The sequence below is a fragment of the Phyllostomus discolor genome, chromosome 6 (genome assembly GCF_004126475.2).
Source record: "Phyllostomus discolor isolate MPI-MPIP mPhyDis1 chromosome 6, mPhyDis1.pri.v3, whole genome shotgun sequence".
Taxonomy (NCBI): domain Eukaryota; kingdom Metazoa; phylum Chordata; class Mammalia; order Chiroptera; family Phyllostomidae; genus Phyllostomus; species Phyllostomus discolor.
Window position 1 is genome coordinate 1874569 of NC_040908.2, and position 19370 is coordinate 1893938.

At 63.6% G+C, this 19370-nt stretch overlaps 1 protein-coding gene across 4 annotated transcripts in view; it reads left to right on the forward strand.

The window, feature by feature from the left end:
- The window catches only part of RNF144A (ring finger protein 144A), a 68082-nt gene extending 58829 nt beyond the window's left edge, over positions 1 to 9253 (forward strand). For all 4 annotated transcript variants that reach the window (XM_028516739.2, XM_036027628.1, XM_036027627.1 and 1 more), the window contains exons 6-8: positions 175 to 325; positions 2620 to 2709; positions 9023 to 9253. In XM_028516739.2, the coding sequence (XP_028372540.1) occupies positions 175 to 325; positions 2620 to 2709; positions 9023 to 9154 (373 nt within the window). In that variant the 3' untranslated portion in view covers positions 9155 to 9253. The remainder of the gene's footprint in view (positions 1 to 174; positions 326 to 2619; positions 2710 to 9022) is intronic.
- Positions 9254 to 19370: the final 10117 nt, after the last annotated feature.

A 19370-nucleotide genomic window follows, 5' to 3' on the forward strand; every position in this document is an offset into this window, starting at 1 on the left:
ACAGGTTTTAGTGTGGTTTTCTGGGGTTCCGGTCTCTCTGGTTTTGCTTTATCTCGTTGAACGACGAGCAGCCCGGCCGCTCCAGGCGGGCCCACGCTCCCGGGACTGGGAGTGGGGGCGGGGCAGCTCTGGGGGCTACCGGGGGGCGCGGCCCTGACGGACGTGTCCCCGCAGCTCGGCGGCCTTCAGACCCGAGGAGGACGACGCGCCCATCAAACGCTGCCCCAAGTGCAAGGTCTACATAGAGCGGGACGAGGGCTGCGCCCAGATGATGTGCAAGAGCTGCAAGCACGCTTTCTGCTGGTACTGCCTCGAGTCCCTGGACGTGAGTGCGCGGGCGGGCGGGCCGGCGGGCGGGCCGGCGGGCGGGCGCGGGGGGGACAAGGGGCCGGGGGGCCGGCCCTCACCTGGCAGCCCGGGAAGGCTCCCCGGGACTTACCTACACACAGTCTGTGTGTGTGTGTGATGTACATATTTATGTGTACACATGTACATCCTATGCGTGTATAATGTACATGCTTACATGCACACAGACAGTGCGTGTGTGTACAGTCTGTCCGTGTCTCACACACACAAGGGACGTGTATAACTTTGCACGTCACCATATTCCAATCCTTTCTTATTCCACCGTCACTTATTACATTGTAAAAGTCTCTGAGAGCGTGTCTGGAGGGAGAAGGAAGGTCCTATTTAAACACATGTTCATCCTGCTCAGAGGCACGTCCCGTGTCCCCGCTGTGCTGCCCGGGAGACGGGCAAGGCCCGCGCACGGGGCAGCGGGTGAGCGCCAGGGAGAGGAGGAGCCGCTGGCCCTGGGGGCAGTGGCCCTGTGGAGCGCGCTGCGGGTCGGTGGGTGTGAAGCCGCTGGCAGCCCCGGGGAGGAGCAGGGACTGGTCTGGGCTGACTGGGGCGAGGCGACAGACAGCAAGGTGACAGGGGACGTGGCGTCCCTTCACCAGGGGAAGAGAACAGAACGGGACGCGGTGAGGAGGAGCAGAGAGGGTACGGGGCTGGGCTCAGCCTGACCGTGAACTTGGGGCTGTGACGAGGGTCTCTGTGCTGAGCTCAGGGGGTGGCCTCTACATGGGGACCCGGCCCCCCAGGCTCTGGCCCAGCCACGGGGGGTGGTGAACTGGGTCCACCCTAGCCCCACGGGCCCAGGAATCGGCATTTTCCATCAGCCGTCCAGGTGACTCACACGAGGTCGATTTGTCCCTGTCTGCACTGGGTCGTGCCGCACGATTTGGTGTGTTTTTCGGGAAAAAAAGTTTAAAAACTGTTCAGGAGCCTGTGGTGCAGGGCCTTGCAACAGGCAGTCTGGGAAGAGGGGCGATACCCGGGGAGGCTGGTTTGGGGCGAGCCCCCAACCTCAGTGGGAGGGAGGGTGTCCTTGCAGTTGGTTCCTCCTAGTGGACGGAGCGCTCAGCCACAGCCTCACGGAAGACGAGGGTCCGGCTGGAGGGGGTGTGTGTCCGTCTGTGCCCGCGCTGGCCTCCTCCCTGAGCGCGGGGGGTGAGGGCTCGGGGTGGTAGTGGCTGCGAGGACTTCCGACCTCCCTCCATGGCTTCTCACTACACCCCCGCCCCCCGCCCCGGGAAATCCAGGGTAGTGATGCAGCTGCACGCATTCAGGCACTAGGCGGGACCTGAACCGTCAGCAAACTCCAGGAGAATGGGGGGATCCCTGGCCGCACACGCCCCCCCCCCCCCGCACTCCCAGCAGAGCGGGCTGTGGGGCCAGACGAGAGCCACTGCACCTCGTCTCCCGGGCCCTCCGGAGAAAGGCTTGCGGTCCCCGCAGACACACCGGCCCAGGCGGGTCCCTCTGCTCTCCGAAAGCGGCTGTTTGCACCCTCGTCGTCGGGGAATGCACAGCCACCAGCCCCCTTTCTGCTCTTCACGGAGCTGCTCCTCTGCCGGATGACGGGGGGGACCGCAGCTTCTGCTCATGGCAGAGCCGCGGGTTGTGTCTAGAAACCCCCCTGCACTCTCAGTCGGGGCTTGTTGAGGCCTGGGGTGCCAGGCACGGGGCCGGGGTCCTCGTGAACAGACCGGAGGCTCCGTGCGGGGAGCCCGACAGTCCGGGAGAGGCCAAGGGAAGGGGGTCTGGGTCCAGGTGGGCGGTGAGCACCAGAGGGAGGGAGGCAGCCAAGTTGTCCTTCTCCCTGGGAGTCAGCGGGAGTGACTGCCCCCTCCTGGACAGTCGGAGGCATTGCAGAGGCTGGTTCTCAGAGACGCGAACGTGGGTGGTCCATCTGCACAGGGCAGGAGGGTGGCTAGGGAGAAAGGAGACCTTCGTCTCCCGGGATGGCCCTGCCCGGAGGAGAGGAAGCTGAAAAGGCAGAGGACAGCGCCCAGCCAGGGCCTGAGGCAGCCTGGGGGCAGCAGGAGCTGCCCTGCACTTGTGGGCACCCTGTGTCACGCGATTCTCTCCTCCTTCCAAACTCTAGAAAGCCGCTGAGCCCAGGCCACCGGCTTCGGGGGAGGTCAGAGTCTGGGATGGCGGCCTGGGTGGCATCTGCTTGCCCTCCGCCGCTCCACACTGACCCCCGCATCCCCGTGGGCCTGGGGAACGGGCCGGACTCTGACAGTAACTCACCCGCCCTCCCTCCCTTCCCAGGACGACTTCCTGCTCATCCACTATGACAAGGGGCCCTGCCGGGACAAGCTGGGCCACTCCAGGGCTTCTGTCATCTGGCACCGGACACAGGTAGGGCCGAGCCACCTGGGCTCCGGGCTTGGGGAGGGCACGTGTGTGTGCGACTGTGTGTGCATGTGTGAGGGTGGCTTCTAGCGGACTTGCCAGTTCCGTAGAGACACAGAGGTAGGACACACGGTCCCCAGTCTCGGGGTGGGGCTCTGGTGGCCGAGGCCGAGCACGCGGGCCTCGGGCCTGAGGGGACTGCTCGCTCTCACCCGAGGTCCCAGCCCGGGTCACAGTGAGAAGCTGGTGCTCGCCCGGCCCTGGAGGAGGGAGCCCCTGCGGAGGCCCCCGGGGTGAGCCACTTCGTCTCCCATAGAAGAGGTCCCTGCGTGCACCCAGGGAGGCTCCGGAGGGCCTGTCGCTAACACGGGTTCGCACGCTCCCCACACCCGTGTTCCCGCTGGGTGCCCGGCACCACCTTCCTCTCGTGGGGCCCACGCTCTGCTTCCGGACGAGGTGATAGACCAGCAACAGGCACCTGGCAGGACCTCCACCGTGCAGGGCCTGTGGTGGGGGAGGGGTCTCAGCAGGTGTGGCAGGGAGGCCCATGGGAGGGGGGGCCCCCCGAGGCTGAGCGGTGCGTGGGGAGCTGGCTGCGCGGGCGTGAGGACAGGCAGGGGGGACGGGGACGGGGACAGGTCGGGGGTAGGATGGTTCCGTGAAGGTCCCCAGCTCAGGCAGGAAGGAGTGGGGCGGAAAGGGTCGGAGGGGCCTCAGAGGCCAGACCCCAGGGGCCGGCGGCTGGCGTGAGATCCCTGCACTCAGAGCCACGGAGCAGGCTGCCACCCCGACCCGGGAGGTGTGGGAGCCGGTCCCCAGGCAGGTGCGTGAGAAAGGGTGCTGTCCCTCTCTCCAGGGCATGTGTGTCCTTGACAGTCCATTGTGGGCCCCACGGCCCAGCTGAGGGTCCAGGCAGTTAGGGACCGGGAGGGAGTGCTCCCTGGGACAGTGACGGTGGGTGGCCTGGCTTTGCGGGTGGGGAGGTCTCCGTCCCAGCCCTCGCTGCCCCCGGCAGGGGAGAGGCAGCTGCCCAGGGTGGGCCAGCAGAGAGCAGTGGCCGCCACATTCTCGAAAGCTCTTTAGAGACAGGGGTGGGGGTGGGGGTGGGGAGGGCTGACGGGTGAGGGCCGCCCCGTCTGGAAACTCGAGAAACCACGGACTCCTGCGCTTGCAGGGGCGACTGGGAGGGTGTGGGGACTGGAGCTCAGCGAGGCCGCCATGGGAAACCAAACCAACAGGAGCCCGGCCCGGAGCGGCCCCTGGCCCGGAGAGCCGACTGGAGCTCTCCTTCCCTTTCGTCCTTGCTCTGGTGCTGCCCCCCACGGGCCGCATGCGCTACCCCCCGTACAGGCACAGAGGGCATCTGCCTGGCATCCGGTCACAAGCTCCCTGGGGACGTGAGCCCCCACCTGCCCTTGGGACCCGTCCGGCTCAGACCTCCCCACACTCAGCAGCTGCCTCTGAGTCCTGTGGCTCCCAGCGTGTCCGGGCTGCAGTCTGCTGCCCGCCACCGAGTGTGCGGTTTGTCCATTCACGAGGCCCCTGCCCCCGGCTCCTGCTGCCGTCCGCTGTGACTCGGGGTAACCTTGCTCTGAGGGTGCCTGAGGACTGTGGTGCCCTCCCCTGCTGTCCCAGCAGCCGGCTGTCGTGCCTGCGTGGGAGTGGGAGTGCTCTCTGCCACGCGCCTTGTACTGAGCGTGCTTTCAGAGGACTTGTCTGGAGAGAACGTCACGCTGGCAACAGAAGTGTTCTGTCTTTGTCGCGCAGAGGCTCTGTGCTCCTTCACTTTGTGCCAGGCGGCGTGACTGTCCCTCGGGGCTGCAGGTCTCTTGCTGAGACGGAGCTGCCGCAGACGTCGTGAGAAGTGGTGGGCGGTTGCGCGGGTCCCCAGGGGGCTGTGCAGACAGGTCTCCCTCACGACTCCCGGCCAAGCCTGGACCTGCCCCCCCCCCCCAGATGCTGCCGCCGGGCCCCTCACCTGCCCTCCGCTCACCCCCCGCAGACACGGTCACTGTGAAAGGGCCGCCCGCCTTTCCCGGGCTGTTCCGGAGATCAGCCGTCCTGTGCGAGAGGCAGGAGGGGTGCTTCTCTCTCGTGGGGTCCTGCTGCTTCCGTAGGGAGCCACCCCCTGACCGGGGGGGGGGGGGGGGCGTACCCACTGGTCCTCCTGCTCCTCTGAGCAGGGAGCAGACGCTTGAACCTCGGGCTGCCGCACAGGGAAGGGGGTCCTGCTGTTAGCCGGACGGTGGCGTGTGTGTGCGCACGCACCCGTGGAGCTGCGCCCCGCCTCCCCCGAGGCCACGCTGAAGGGCGGGTGGGAGTTTGCTCCAGAGGTTTGTGATGAGCTGTGTCTGCCCCCCGCCTCCACCCCAACAGGCGAGCCCCTCCTAGAGGGCAGACACAGACGCATTCCCCCGTCCTGTGCAGCTCAGACACCGCCCAGACCCGTGGGCGAGACGCTGGGTCACCTTGCTTACTACCTGGCGCGCACAAAACAGACAAGGCGGACAAGGACGGAGATCACCTGGCTGAGCAAGGCAGCATTCGGCTGCGATTTTGGCACGTTTTTTGAGTCCCGGGCTCCTTTGGGACTAACAGGAGTGGGGAGTGCTCACGAGCGCCCTCTGGGGCAATGACACCCCCCAGGTGTTCTCACGGCGTCTGGGATGGCAGTGTGCCTGCAGTTTTGACAAAGCGCGGTGTGAATTCACGGAGTGTCACTGCCCCGCTGGTATTCAGACCGAGGGGCTCGGCCAGCTGGGCAGACGCTGGGTCCTCAGCACCGGCACAGAGTGACTCACTCATGCAGCGCCGTGGACGTGCGCGTGTGGGGGTGGTAGTTTCAGACAGAAACCCGAGTCCAGGTGCACGGGGTCTGCCCAGAAGGTGCCCAGACATGCGCTGTGAGAGACAGAGACGTTGGCTGAAGAAGATGCAAGGCACAGGAAGCAGTGCACACAGGACAAGGACACCTCAGTCCCCTTCAAAGCAGGCCCCTCGGGACCTCCCACTGTTCCCCCAGTCACCATCAGCTGCCCCATCGTAATTTCCTGACTCTGATGGTCTGAGACCTCTTTCCTTTCAAAGGGGATTTCAGTTTTGGGTTGATGCAGACTCCGACCAGCAGGGGGGGGGGGTGTCCTTGTGTTGTGGCTGCAATGACCAAATTCGCACGGACTGCAGAGTCCTGTGGAGAAAAAGTCCTGTGGAGTGAGATGGCATGGCCACTCTCTGAGTGAGAGAGCGCCCCCATCCTTGCCTGGACAGGCTTTTATTGCCTTTCTGGGCACATTACATGGAGGAAGGTCCTCATTTATTATGCACAGGAGAAGATGTTGCTGTTTACTTCGTACAGATAACAAAGAAAAGAATGTTGCAAATGCAAGGGAAAAGTGGTTGAACTGGTTACACTAGTCCTTGGGAGGATTAGCACAGACTTCAGGAAGTTACTTTAAGATATGCAGTAAATATTTGCTGCCTCAATTCAGGGTGAAGGAGTTTCAGCAAAAGCAAGCCTCAAAGCAGCCCAGGTGCGATGCAGGCCTGGTCCCCCACAGGTGCACTAATCTGGGGGCCTGGCTCCTGTGTGCGGCCTCGCACCTGTCGGTCTTCTGAACCAGGGGCTGAGCTGCATCCACCACTGCCACGGGGGTCGGTTCCCTGTGTTGGGGAAAGCCAGAAGTCGCAGGGGCCAAATCTGGGCTATGGGGGGGGCCGAGTCACCTGGGTGATTTGGTGTTTTGCCAAAAAAACTCTGCACGAGACGTGATGTGTGAGCAGGCACATGGTCGTGATGAAGCTGCCAGTCACCAGCTGCCCACAGCTGCGGCCTCTGAGTCACCTGAATAGTCTCTGTGGGGGAGTGCTCAAGCTTAACGCAAAATTGGGCGCAACTTCATTGCTCCACTTGCTCAGTTGTTTTGAATGTGACGGCCACACAGTGCACGTGCTCACTCAGTGTACCGCCCCCGCTGACCAGCACAGTGAAGTCGTCACTGTCCACACGTGCGCATTCCAGCCCCCTCGCCTTGGCTGCCAGGTGACACTGATTTGCACAAACGGTTCTGGCTGTATTAACAACGGCTGGACTTTTTCCGCACAGCTCGTATTTCCTTCACACGTCTGGGATGCTTTGCACACTGCAGTGTTTCAGAGCCCTTGGCAGTCCTTAGAGATCTTCCCCTCGCTTGTTCATTGTATAACTGAGACGATGATTGTATCGTTGAGGCCCAGGGAGAAGTAACACCTGAGTCAGGATTGGAACCAGGTGTGAGGCGTTTGTGCAGCGACCCCTCTGAGCGAGCACGAGGTGGCGCTGTAACTCCACCGTCAGGTCTCCGTCCTGGGCTGTGGCTGCCGGGGAGGGAGGACGCCTGCCCAAAGCAGACTCCTGCTCCTCTGACCAGCCCCCCTGCCTGCTCTGGATGGCCCCGGGTCTACATTCGAGGCTTATCTCTCCCAGCGTTTACTCACACCTGGGGGTAAAGACATGCAACACAGAATATGAAAATAAACTGTGTGTGTTAAAACAAGGTCCCACAGGTCCGGCCATCCCCGATGCTCTGTGCTCACACTTTTCCTGTTCTCCTACCTGGAGCGCCCCAGCTCCAGCCCACCAGCCACCTCCTCCCTTCACGTCACCTCCCTGAGAAAACCTTCCTCCTTCCTCGAGCCCCCTCCCCCTCCACCCAGACCCAGTTTGGGAGGCTTCTTCGCTGCACCGTCATAGTTGGTCAGACTGTGGTCTCTTTCCCCCAGACCGGCTGCTGCTCGGGGGCCAAGGTCGTAAGTGCCTCTGTGTCTGCAACCCCCAGGACAGCGTCTAGCTCGGGCGAGGCTGCCGGGCTAACTGGCTGTGTGAATGGACAGGGGTTTGGGTGCTCAGAGGGGAAGAGGGAAGGGAAGAGGAGTGAGAATAACGAAGGAAAAGGAGAAGTGGGAGGAGGAGCGAGGGGAAGAAAGAGAAGGGAAGGAAATAGGGGTGGATGACGGATGGATGAATAGATGGGCAGATGGAAGGATGGGTGATGGATGGAAAGGAGGGTGGGTGATGCACAGATGGATGGATGGATGAAAGGGTGGAAGGGTGGATGAAAACTATATGGTGGGATGTTGCATGAATAATGGATGGATGGAAGGATGGGAGGATGAGGTGTGGGAGGACGCGGGGTGGATGTATATATAGATGGATGATGGATGGATGTGTAGATGGATGGGCGCATGCATGGATGCATGATGGATGGAAGGATGGGAGGACGAGGTGTGGGAGGATGCGGTGTGGGAGGATGGGGGATGGGTGGATGGATAGATGGATGATAGATGGATGTGTAGATGGATGTGTAGATGGATGGTCACATGCATGGATGGATACATGGATGCATGATGGATGGAAGGACGGGAGGATGAGGTGTGGGAGGATGCGGTGTGGGAGGATGCGGGATGGGTGGATGTGTAGATGGATGCATGGATGGATGAGATGTGGGAGGATGATGGATGGATGGATGGATGGATGGTTGCATGCATGCATGGATGGACGGGAGGATGAGGTGTGGGAGGATGAGATATGGGAGGATGCGGGATGGGTGGATGGGTGGATGGATGAGATGTGGGAGGATGATGGATGGATGGATGGATAGATGGATGGTTGCATGCATGCATGGATGATGGATGGAAGGATGGGAGGACGAGGTGTGGGAGGATGCGGGATGGGTGGATGGATAGATGGATGGGTGGATGGATGAGATGTGGGAGGATGATGGATGGATAGTTGGATGGTTGCATGCATGCATGGATGGACGGGAGGATGAAGTGTGGGAGGATGAGATTTGGGAGGATGCGGGATGGATGGATGGATAGATGGATGGTCGCATGCATGGATGGATGATGGATGGAAGGACGGGAGGATGAGGTGTGGGAGGATGCGGTGTGGGAGGATGCGGGATGGGTGGATGTGTAGATGGATGCATGGATGGATGAGATGTGGGAGGATGATGGATGGATGGATAGATGGATGGTCGCATGCATGGATGGATGATGGATGGAAGGACGGGAGGATGAGGTGTGGGAGGATGAGGTGTGGGAGGATGCGGGATGGGTGGATGGATAGATGGATGGGTGGATGGATGAGATGTGGGAGGATGATGGATGGATGGATGGATAGATGGATGGTTGCATGCATGCATGGATGATGGATGGAAGGATGGGAGGATGAGGTGTGGGTGCATGAGGGATGGGTGGGGTGGCTGTATGGTTCATACTTCAGCCGTGGCACCCACAGACCAGCCGCCTTACCCTCCGCTCCCGTGCTTCCTTCTCGCAGGTCGTGGGCATTTTTGCCGGCTTCGGGCTCCTGCTCTTGGTGGCCTCGCCGTTCCTGCTCCTGGCCACCCCGTTCGTGCTCTGCTGCAAGTGCAAGTGCAGCAAAGGCGACGACGACCCCTTGCCCACCTAGAGGAAGGCGAGACGCCGGCACGGGACCCCTGCCTCCGGGAAGCGTGGTGCCCCTCCCCCTCCCCCTCCCCCACCCCCACCCAACATCGTTCTTGCCTTACGTGCCCCACTGAGCTTCACAGTGTCACGCTGGACGCCGTGGCTTCAGGGACCAACGTCAGAACGTTCGCCGGGGCCCAGTGCCGTCGCCGGGGCTGGCGGGCAGAGGGCACGTCCCGGCAGAACCTGGCTCCGCAGACTGGACCCAGGAGGTGCTGCTGCGGGAAGCACCCCCCGGGCGGCTTTCTCCCTGCGGTGACTGACGGACTGGGAGCGTCTGACAGGTGCACAAGAGACCTTCCCGGGCCGGCGGTGTTGTCCCGCCCTCGGCCTCCAGGCGGCGCCATGTGGCCGAGAGAAACCTTGGAAGGATCGCCACTCGCTTGGGACAGAGACTCCAGTGGTTCTGGCTTGGGAAAAGCGCCGTTTGGGACAACCGTTTGTATTCCTAATGGCACGTAGTAGCATCCTTTTCAGAAGGCATTCCTTCCCCTGCGGAGTAGCGGAAAATCAACAAGGTGCGTCCACGCCACCCTATGCCTTTCTCGCTGCGAGACGTGCAGGTGGAGAAGCTGTGCCCAGCGAGCTCCGGTGGGGGGAGCCCCGGGCGCCCCGGGCGAGCCCCTCCGGAAACGCGCGCCGCCTCCCTCCGGAAACATGGCCGTGCTGGGAGGACCCTCGCCGCCATCGGCTTGCCTTGCCTTTCCTCGCTCGTGGCCGAGCCAGCTCCGCTCGTCCTCGGCTTGTGTCTCCTCACCCGGCTGTCCACAGACACTCCTCGTGTCTTCAGAAACCGCGGGTCTGCTCGGACGTGGTTGTGCTGGGTGGCACCACGGCTTGGCGCTGGCCTGTGTCTCCCCTTGTGGACAGGAGGCAGGGAGCGGGGCCGCGGGGGCTGGGGGGGGGGGCTTCCGGGGTTTCTGCAGATTGTTCGTAACCTGGCTACTGTCTTGAGCTCCAGCCATCAGGCCCCGCCCCCAACCATCAGGCCCCGCCCCCAACCATCAGGCCCCGCCCCCAACCATCTGCCCCAGCTGAAAGCCATTCCCTTCATCCTGACGCGGGCCTACAGCTGGGTCTTCTCCGGGCCGTGGGACGGCTCCCTCCCGCAGCAGCAGCGTGCACGGGTCAGCGAGACGCGTCACCCCACCGATTAACCTTGAAAAGCGGGGAGCGCGCATTCCCTACAGAGAGCGGGTGTCCATGTGGCCGCCCAAGTCCTGTGCGCTTGGACAGAGGGAGCCGGCTGCGTCAGACGCGGGGCTTCCAAACGGCGGAGGGGCGGATGCCGCAGGTTTCCTGCGGTGGAACTCATGGAAGCCTACTCGTGAGCCTTGCACAGGGGACCAACGGGGGACAAAGTCGGACTCTGCCCTCCGGCGCTCGCCCGTGGGGAGCCCTGGGCAGGCGGGAGGGGCGGCATGCGTGTCATCTCAGGTCTGGGTCACCCCCCGCGGAGAAGCCGCTTCTCTACTCCTTAAGGGTTCGTGGGCGGGAAGAAACAGGATCACCTCATTGTTTCCTTCTGGAGCTTCTTTCTTTTATCAAACAAGCCATTCAGGAGCCCGGTCCGTGTCAAAGCTTCCCCTTGTAACTGCAGTTTAGAAGCTCAGTGTCTACATGAACGGACATGCCTGCCCCGCCCTTGCGGGGCAGAGGCCTGGGCGTGAGTCTCGGTGCCCGGAGCAGGGGCGCTGGGGTCTGGCGGCCGCTGGCTTTTCCCAGAGGCCAGCGGCTCCGTGAGGCCCGGAGCTGAAGCCGGTGGCCTGCGTTTGAGGCCGAGTGGCGGGATCAGTGACCGCCTCCCTCCGGCCGCCACGCTTTGACGTGTGTGTGGGAGCAGCTGGTGCGTGGCCCCGTGTCCAGGGGCCCACAGTCGGGGGGCTGCGCCCCCACCCCAGTCCGTCCCGCCTCTCCTGGCTGCTTCTGCCCGCTGCTGCCTGCACAGGGACCGGCCCCCCTCCGTCCACCGGGGTGGGGGCCAGAGCCTCGGGAAGGTCGCATTCCTGGGGCGAGTGCTCCGCTGTCTCTGTTCCCAGCGGGCAGGCCGGCCGTCTGTCCTGAGTAGCTCGAGGCCAAACCCTGCCCGCCCGCAGCCCTGCCCGCCTGTGCCTTCACCGCTGGCGCGTTTCACAAGCACGTGGTCTGACCCCCACCTTGGGACCACCCACCGCGACTGCGGGGCCAGGGCAGGGGAGGGGGGAGCCGAAGTGGCGCCTGCCCGCCCTGAGGTTTGGCGCCCAGCGAGCCCCGGTGCGCTTCAGCGACGACAAAACCGAAACCGTCCGTCCCCTGGGAAGACACCAGCGGCAGCCCCAGGTCCTCGCGTCACCCTGCGTTTCCCCTCCTCCGCCATCTGTCAGGAATGCCGCCCCCTTGTCCGTGGGGATGGACGGGACACCAGCAGGCTGGACGTAAAGTGTGGGCGGAGTGTGGGGAGCCGGCCTGCGCTTGGGTTTGAAGCTCGCTATCCATTCCCGAGAAACCCTGGGGAGCTCTCCTCTGTGGGGGTGGACTCCTTCCTGCTCAGGTGACAGTGACACCCCACCCCCGTCACAGGCGGTTGTCACGCCGACCCTCTGGAAGCACGTGCTCACCGATCCCATCAGAGGCCTTGACATCCAGGGGACGGGGAAGAAGAGCCCCCAGACTGACCAGGGCTTCAACGGAGGCCCTGCCGGCCCGAAGGTGATCCGAGTCCCGTGGGAAACCAACCGCCTCCTGAGGTCGGATGGGTGTGACCCTCTGTCCGGCCGACTCCGTCACGTGTCCTGCAGCCCAGACCCGAGCACTGCCGTCGTCACCAGCGGCCAGTGCCTCAGAGAAGGGGTCACTGTGCGTGTCACGCAGCAGAGACGGAGTTAGGGCTGAGCACAGACGAGACCTTCACTGCACGAACCTGCCCGGGTCCACTCTCCCCCTGCCCTCGGGGAGCAGCCGCCGGAACCCACACTCGTCACTTCTCCGCCAGGGGTGGGGTGGGGGGAGGACATGTCTCCTAACCCCATGTTGTTCCCGAAAACCGGCTGAGGGACCAGGCCAATTCCTGATTCGAGCCCCAGGCTCACAGGGGAAGGGGTTGTCAATCACAGATGCAAGAACTACTTCGAGACGAGTTTATCTTTTTTTCCCCCTAAACGACAAAAATTAAAAGGTTATTTCACAAACCGGAATGGGCGGTTTCCCCTGGGTGGTCTGTGAAACAGGAGGGGCTTGGGAGGAACCGGGGAGAGCTTTCTGTGTGGTTCTCAGATTCTCACGCATTAGCGAGCGCCCTTGTATATAGGCATAGACACATTGTAGCGAATTCACGGAGGGAGAGCTTGGTGCATGTGTGGAGCTCCAGGAAGGTCTGGTTAAAACAAATACCAAAGCTTGTTGGTTCCTCGGCATGACCCCGAGCCCCGAGGGAGCCGACATGAAGCGCAGCGGCCGCGCGGCCCCAGATGCCACAAGGCACGCGGGGCCTGCGCTCACTGAGAGCGGCAGGTGCGGCTGGGAACCGGGAGCCCTGCCGCTCGGAGTGCAGCCCACGGTCTGGTCACCCTTCAGCTGTGCCATCGCATCCCCTGCAGGGGCCATCAGGGGTGCGCCCGCGCACCCCGACGGCCCCTGCCGTCTCTGCTCGTCATTGTAACCTTGTATAAAACCTGCATGAGTGGGCCACGCGCTTGTAGACGTGACGCGCTGGACGGGCGGTGGGAACGCGGAAGCCCGAGGCCGCGCCGCGTCCGCGCCGCGAACACTGTGATGTACAGGGGCGCAGTCCGAATGCCTTTTCGCGTCGTGTTTTGTACTTTGCGATCCTATGGGAAGGTGTGATTTGTAATTTCAATACATATTTTAAATGTATTGTGTCTTATGTAGTTTGTCCCCCCCTTTGGAAGGGATTTCTTTTTAAAGATATTTTGGCTGGAATACAGGCTACTTTTGTACATGCTGTCTGGCTGCATCTTTTGTTCCGGCGGGGAGACCGCAGACCTGATGGGCGGGGCTGGAGGCGGAGGAGACCCGGTGGGCGGGGCGGGGGCAGGGCGGAGCCTTAGACCCGGTGGGCGGGGCGGGGACAGGGCGGAGCCTCAGACCCTGTGGGCGGGGCGGGGGGCAGGGCGGAGCCTTAGACCCTGTGGGCGGGGCGGGGGGCAGGGGCGGGAGCTTTAGACCCTGTGGGCGGGGTGGGGGGAGGCAGAGCGGAGCCTTAGACCCTGTGGGCGGGGCAGGGAGGGCGGAGCCTTAGACCCTGTGGGCAGGGCGGGGGCAGGGCGGAGCCTTAGACCCTGTGGGCGGGGCGGGGGGGCAGGGCGGAGCCTTAGACCCTGTGGGCGGGGCGGGGGCAGGGCGGAGCCTTAGACCCTGTGGATGGGGCGGGGGGCAGGGCGGAGCCTTAGACCCTGTGGATGGGGCGGGGGGCGGGGCGGAGCCTTAAAATGTGGGCGGTGGGGGGGGCAGGGCGGATCCTTAGACTCTGTGGGAGGGGCGCGGGGGCGTCCCCAGCTGGGAAGGCAGCCTCCGCATCCTGGGGTTTCCTCACCCTGGGTGTTCCCCCGCGGGAGCTGGGGCCTGGAGAAGCCCGCACCCTCGCGCCTGTCTCCTGTGCACCGCCCTGCGCCAGCTCCGGGCAGGGTCTCCGCATCGGGAGCTCTGCGTCCCGTCCCCTCTGCCCGCCCCCCTCACCGTGCAAACCCCAGCGCTTAAACACCTCTCGCGGTCCATGGGGGTTCGCTTTCCTTGAAGATCCGTGAGTGTTCTTTTTCTGCTGGGCAGGCAGTGTATTACACACGGATGCCTCTTGTTGGGTGGGAGACACGACAGGGACGCTACCATTACAGTGGGTGACCTCGACGTCCATGAGCTCTGGGACGAATAGACACCCCACTCACTCACAGGAGAAGGTTAGATTTTAAAACCCAGCAATCAGCCTTGGCCATGTGGCTCGGCTGGCTGAAGCATCGTTTCAAGCACTCCCGGGTTCGATTCCTGGTCAGGACACATGCCTGGGTTGCGGGTTTGATCCCTGGTTGGGGCGTGTACAGGAAGCAACCAATCTCTCTCTCTCTCTCTAGTGAATGAGCCATTCGGGGTGGGCAGTGGCAGCTCACTCCTCTTCTGCAGAAAGACTTCCCGGCCGGCCCCTGGGTGGGAGCGGACCAGCCTGACTGCTGGGGCGTCGGAGGGCCTGGGGCTGTGGACCCAGGACCTGGTGCAAGCCGGCCAGCATGCAGTGCCCGAGGGCGGCCAGCAGGTGGCACCCCAACACTGCCTGTATCCGGTTTCTGGCCGGGTTCGGGCTGGGCAGTTTTTGTTACTATTTTTTCATGCTGGTGTTTTGTTTTGTTTTGTTTGTCATACTGCTTGGAGTTTTGTGTCTGCCTCCTGCCCTCCCACCCTGCACCCCACGTCATTTACAGTACGTCCCCCCCCCCGAGATGAATCGGAATAAGACAGAGCAGCAGACGGGTTTCACGAGTCCTCGGTCTCAGAAAGGAGCCGGTGGCGTTTGGGGCAGCTCAACGCCCACTTTGCGCCTGCGCTCTGGCGGAGGACAGCCCTCTGTGGCCACTGCCCGCCCCGGGCGGAGGGGTCGTCACCGCCGGCACCCGGGACCCCAGGCACGGGCAAGCCAGGCTCGGGCAGCTGGAGGCAGACCGGCGCCCCTCCACCACGCGCTGGTCCACTTCCTCGGGGGTCCTGCGCGGCCCCCGCTGCCTGCTCCGGACGACACAAAACCAACCTCGTGGGAGCGGCCCCCAGGATGCTCCATGCGGGCCCCGAGGACGTGAGACTGGCCCACCGGGTCGGTGGGTGGCTTCTCCTCGCAGTAGAGGGAGGGGGGCTGCCTGGGGCACCGCCTGAGCCGGGCTCCGGCCTCTGTGCCGCCGCGCGCCCCGCTGCCGGTCACTCCAGCCCTTCGGGGGGCCCTGAGCGCGGCGCTGGGCTCCCATCCTCGCTGGCCCCGAGTGACACCCCGGCAGGACACTCGAGCCCTGGACAGGGCAGGTCGGCCCCGTCGGGACGCAGGCGCAGCAGGTCCTCCGCGAGTGCCTTGCTTTCCGCCTCTCGGCCCGGGTCAAGTGCACTCCTCACGCGGAGGGGGCGGGGCGGGCTGGGCTGCAGGTTCCACAGACACCCGAGCCGAGCCAGGGTCAGCGGCCCCCGCCCTTCCGAACAGGGGGCCTCTGGTCTCCAGTGACGGCCGCGCTGCGTCCGAGGGAACAACACGGGTCCGCGGGCACACAGCCCGGGGTAAGCCCCGACACCCATCTTCTCCTGGGAGAGGCCAGGGAGGGGGCTGCCGCCCAGGGGTTCGGTTGGGCGGGCTACACGGCACAGGGCACCGTTCTCGTGAGACGGGTCGCGTGCAGCTTCCGCTGGGGCTGGGGGTCCAAGTCCCTGACAAGCCCAAAGACACACGCAGGCGAGCGGTCTCCAGGCCTCCCCAGCGGCAGGGCGGAAGGATCCGTGTCTGCGCTCCTGCAGCCCCGGGGGAGGGGGGGGGGCCGGGGCCGTGTCCTGAGTGAGCGAGGGCCCACGGCCCCAGGTGGCCCAGCCACGCCCCTCCGGGTGTTCCTCGCTCTCGCATCTGTGACGTGTGTGAGCAAAACAACTGGCACCCACAGTGAGTGTGCAACAAGTGTAGTTGTGATCACACCGAGGGGTGCGATAATCTCCACCCTGCGGGGGCGCCCACTGGCCTGGCGTGTTTTGGGGGCAGCACCTGTTCCTTTCAGACCTCCCACCCGGAGGGCCGAGGTTGAGCGGGAAAACAGACGGTGTGCGGACCGCCGGCGGGAGAGAGCGGAGCGCCCGAAAGAGTGGGAAAGAGTAACCGGGGGCACCGGGCGGCTGTGATGTGTGGACACGCACTCGTGCGAGTGTCGTGCGTGAATGCACACAAACACACTGTAATGCTCAGTGTGGCACCGGAGCCCTCAGAAGCCGGCTCCCACAGAGGCGAGCTGACCCGGCGGTGCAGCCACGGCTGGCTGCGGGGAAGCCCCGGGCGGGAGTCCAGCGGCTGCCCCTGCCCCCGCTCGGAGGGGCCCAGGCAAGGGGAGTGGTCTCAGGCAGTGTCCTTGGGTTGAGTCAGCCTCTGGCCCCGGGGCTGTTCAGGCTCCCAGCAGTGGGAGGACGGGGGCCCAGGGAGTGGGCAGCAGGTGGGCTGGGGAGAGTTGTTGAACTCTGAGGTGGCAGGTGGGGGAACTGCCCCGGAGAGGTGTCTGAGCTCAGGTGTGTACGTTAGACCAGGTGATTACGGGTGGGGCAGGGGAGGTCACAGGACCAGAGTGAGGAAGCCGCCGAGACGCCCTGGAGAGGTCACCGTCCCCGTGGTGTCTGGGGAGTCACAGTGCGCCAAGGGTGGAATCCAGTTGGCTGGGACGACCAGACCACCTTCGTCCCAGGTCAGCGGAGGGTGTCAGTGACAGGGCGGGGGTGGGAGCGGCACACGGGGACCAGCGGAGAGCTGAGGGGGGTGACAGAGGGAGGGGACTGCACCTTGACCTTTGTGAACCCCACCCATGACCACCTCCTTCCCAGGGCTCATCTGCGGGGCACAGTGCGACTGTTACAGTGAACCTGCAGGCCGATGTTGTAGGCAGATACAATATGTGTTCTCTGACTGTTGAATGTCTATTTATTGATTTTTGAGACAGGAAGGGAGAGCAAGAAATGTGGATTTGGGGTTTCACTCATTGATGCATCTACTGATGGCTTCTTGAACGTGCCCTGACTGGAGTTCGAACTGGCAACCTTGGTGTGTGGGGATGATGCTCTAACCCGCTGAGCCACCCGGCCAGGGCTCGGCACCGGTGCTGTTTGATCTTAAACCTCCACAGACGAGGGAAGGGTCCCTCGAGACGCATCCTGTGCCTGGTTTACGCGGCTCGTGAGCGGCGGCGCGCAGGTGTGACTGGCTTCGGCCACGATGCCCTGGGCCTCTGACCCTGGTGGCCCGGGCGCCCTGACTCGGGTCAGCAAGGGGCCAGCCCCCCTCTGACAGCCACTGTGGCAGGTTGTGCGTGCCCCCGTGGGCTGCCGGCGGCCTCTGGTGCCATGCGGGCAGGCGTGCAGGTATGTGCTGGCGAGCGTGTGGCGTTGGCCCGGGCACGTGGCAGGACGCGCTCCGGACTGCGTGGCCTCCTTCTGTCCCTGTGCCGTCAGCCTCGTCCTCGTGTCCTCGTGCCCCGACCTGGAGAGCGCCCGGCATCCTCCGTCAGGGGACGGCCAAGGAGGAGCTGGGCAGGGCTGGGGCTGCCTTGCGGCCTGGGGTGGGGGTGGTCTGGGGTCCCGCTGTCTGTCCGGGTGTCTCCCAGTCCTTCTGTGTCCAGCCTCTGCCCCCGCTCCTGCTTCTGACGACAAGGGGTGGCTTCTTTACCCGGGATTTTCTGTCTCCTTACTAAACGACTGACTTTTGAGCATGACGGTGGTTGATTCTTTTTGTTCGGATACAGAACAAACATGGAGCAGGTGCCAGGTGCCAGCTACCAGGTGCCACGTGCCGGGTGGGCAGTTCCGTGAGGCAGGGGACCCGTGCCAGGGAGGCAGGCAGGGGGTCTCTGCGGGCTGGGTCGGCGAGGTCGGCGCAGACTCCGTGGGAAGGTCGCCCTGCGCCGTGCCCTGGAGGCCGAGTTCGTTTTGCGGAGGGCGCGGCGCCTGTGCCGGGCGTGGAGCCACGGAGGAGCCTGCCAGCGCCGGAAGAGGGCCCCTTAACCAAATTTCTCTCCCGCCCTCCCTCTTCTCTCTTCTCATGTCTTTCCTCGCTGTGTCCCTGGTCGTCCCGCAAATCTTTCTGATCACAGACGCTTGCGTTTATAAACCTCCCAAGTGGGCCCGCTGTCTTTGGGTTCGAGGCGTTTACTCGGGACCCTTTCATTTAGCTCGTCTCGGTGCTCGCCGCTTCTTTTTCAGCAGCATCCGATCCGGCGGAGGCAGGCAGCTGTGTTATTGAAATGAACAGTTCTTGCCACTCGGAGGATTTTGATTATTATTAAATCTGTAGGGTTTGCTTTGTTTATCTGCACTGCTGTTTGGACGGTGACTTCCAGGTCTGGCTCTGAGCTGTCCGTCCCCGCGTCGTTGACCTTGAACCAGCTCCTCGGTGGGGGCGGCTCTGGACACTAATGCTAAGCCACTTCCTGTCTGGTGATAGACCACCCAGGGGTTGAGGGACAGGCCCCCGGGGGTTTCTTCTAGTTTCTTCCACTCCGGGAGGGGCAGCCCACTCATCACCCCGAGTCCCCCTTCCCAGGGCGCCCCCACCCACCCATCTGGCTGGTCCTAGGGGGCCCGAGGCTGCCCATATAGACCCCATGAGCCTCACAGACATGAGGCCCCCGCGTCCTCCCCATCGGCCAGGGGTGTCCCTGCAGAAGCATGTCCCACCGAGGACGGACTCTTCGTCCACCCCGAGTGAGGGGACTGTCGCTGGCTCCCTGCAGTCCGCACATCACGGCGTTGTCTTCCGGGAGAGGACGGTGTGATGATGAAGGCACTGACCGTCCACTCTGAGTGGATAAGCACTGACGGAAAATGAAAACGGCGATCACTGTGAACAAGATGCCCCCCAGGCAGCTGCCGTCCAGCCTGCAGAGCCTCGGGTGCCCGGGGAGCAGGCGGCCCCCCGGGAATTCTCAGCAGGAGGCCGACGCTGTGCACGTGGCCGGGCCCTGGGCTCCCTGGGCGGTGCTTCTGAGCAGACAGGGGCCAGGAAGCTCCCGGCTCTCGGGCTGTGTTCTGCTGGCCCTTTTTGGAGTAGATGCTGGGCCGTCTGGAAGGCAGAGTGAGGCAGAAAATGGGGAGAAATTGGGAAAGAAAAAATGCAAAGTGGTGGTTTGGAAAAAGCATTGCAGAGGGTTCAAATCCCCTGGAGTTTGGGGCCGGATGTCGTCTGTGGGTGGAACCCGGCCCGCCAGCAGTAGGGGGAGCTGGGGAATGAGCCGCTGCTTCCCGGAGCCTCCGAGATGGACGCCCAGGAAATGCAGTAACAATACAGAGTGTGGAAGAGGGAGGGTGCGCGCTGCTCGCACGAGGCTGGTGTGGAAACACGCGGTTGTGCCCCTCTGCAGGCGACACCCGAGCGTTAAAAACGCCCCTCGCTGGGAGCTGCCAGGGGTTCGCGTGAAGGGAAGTACTAGCCGACACCGAGATGTGCATGCATGAAGGTGTTCATCAGGCGTTTT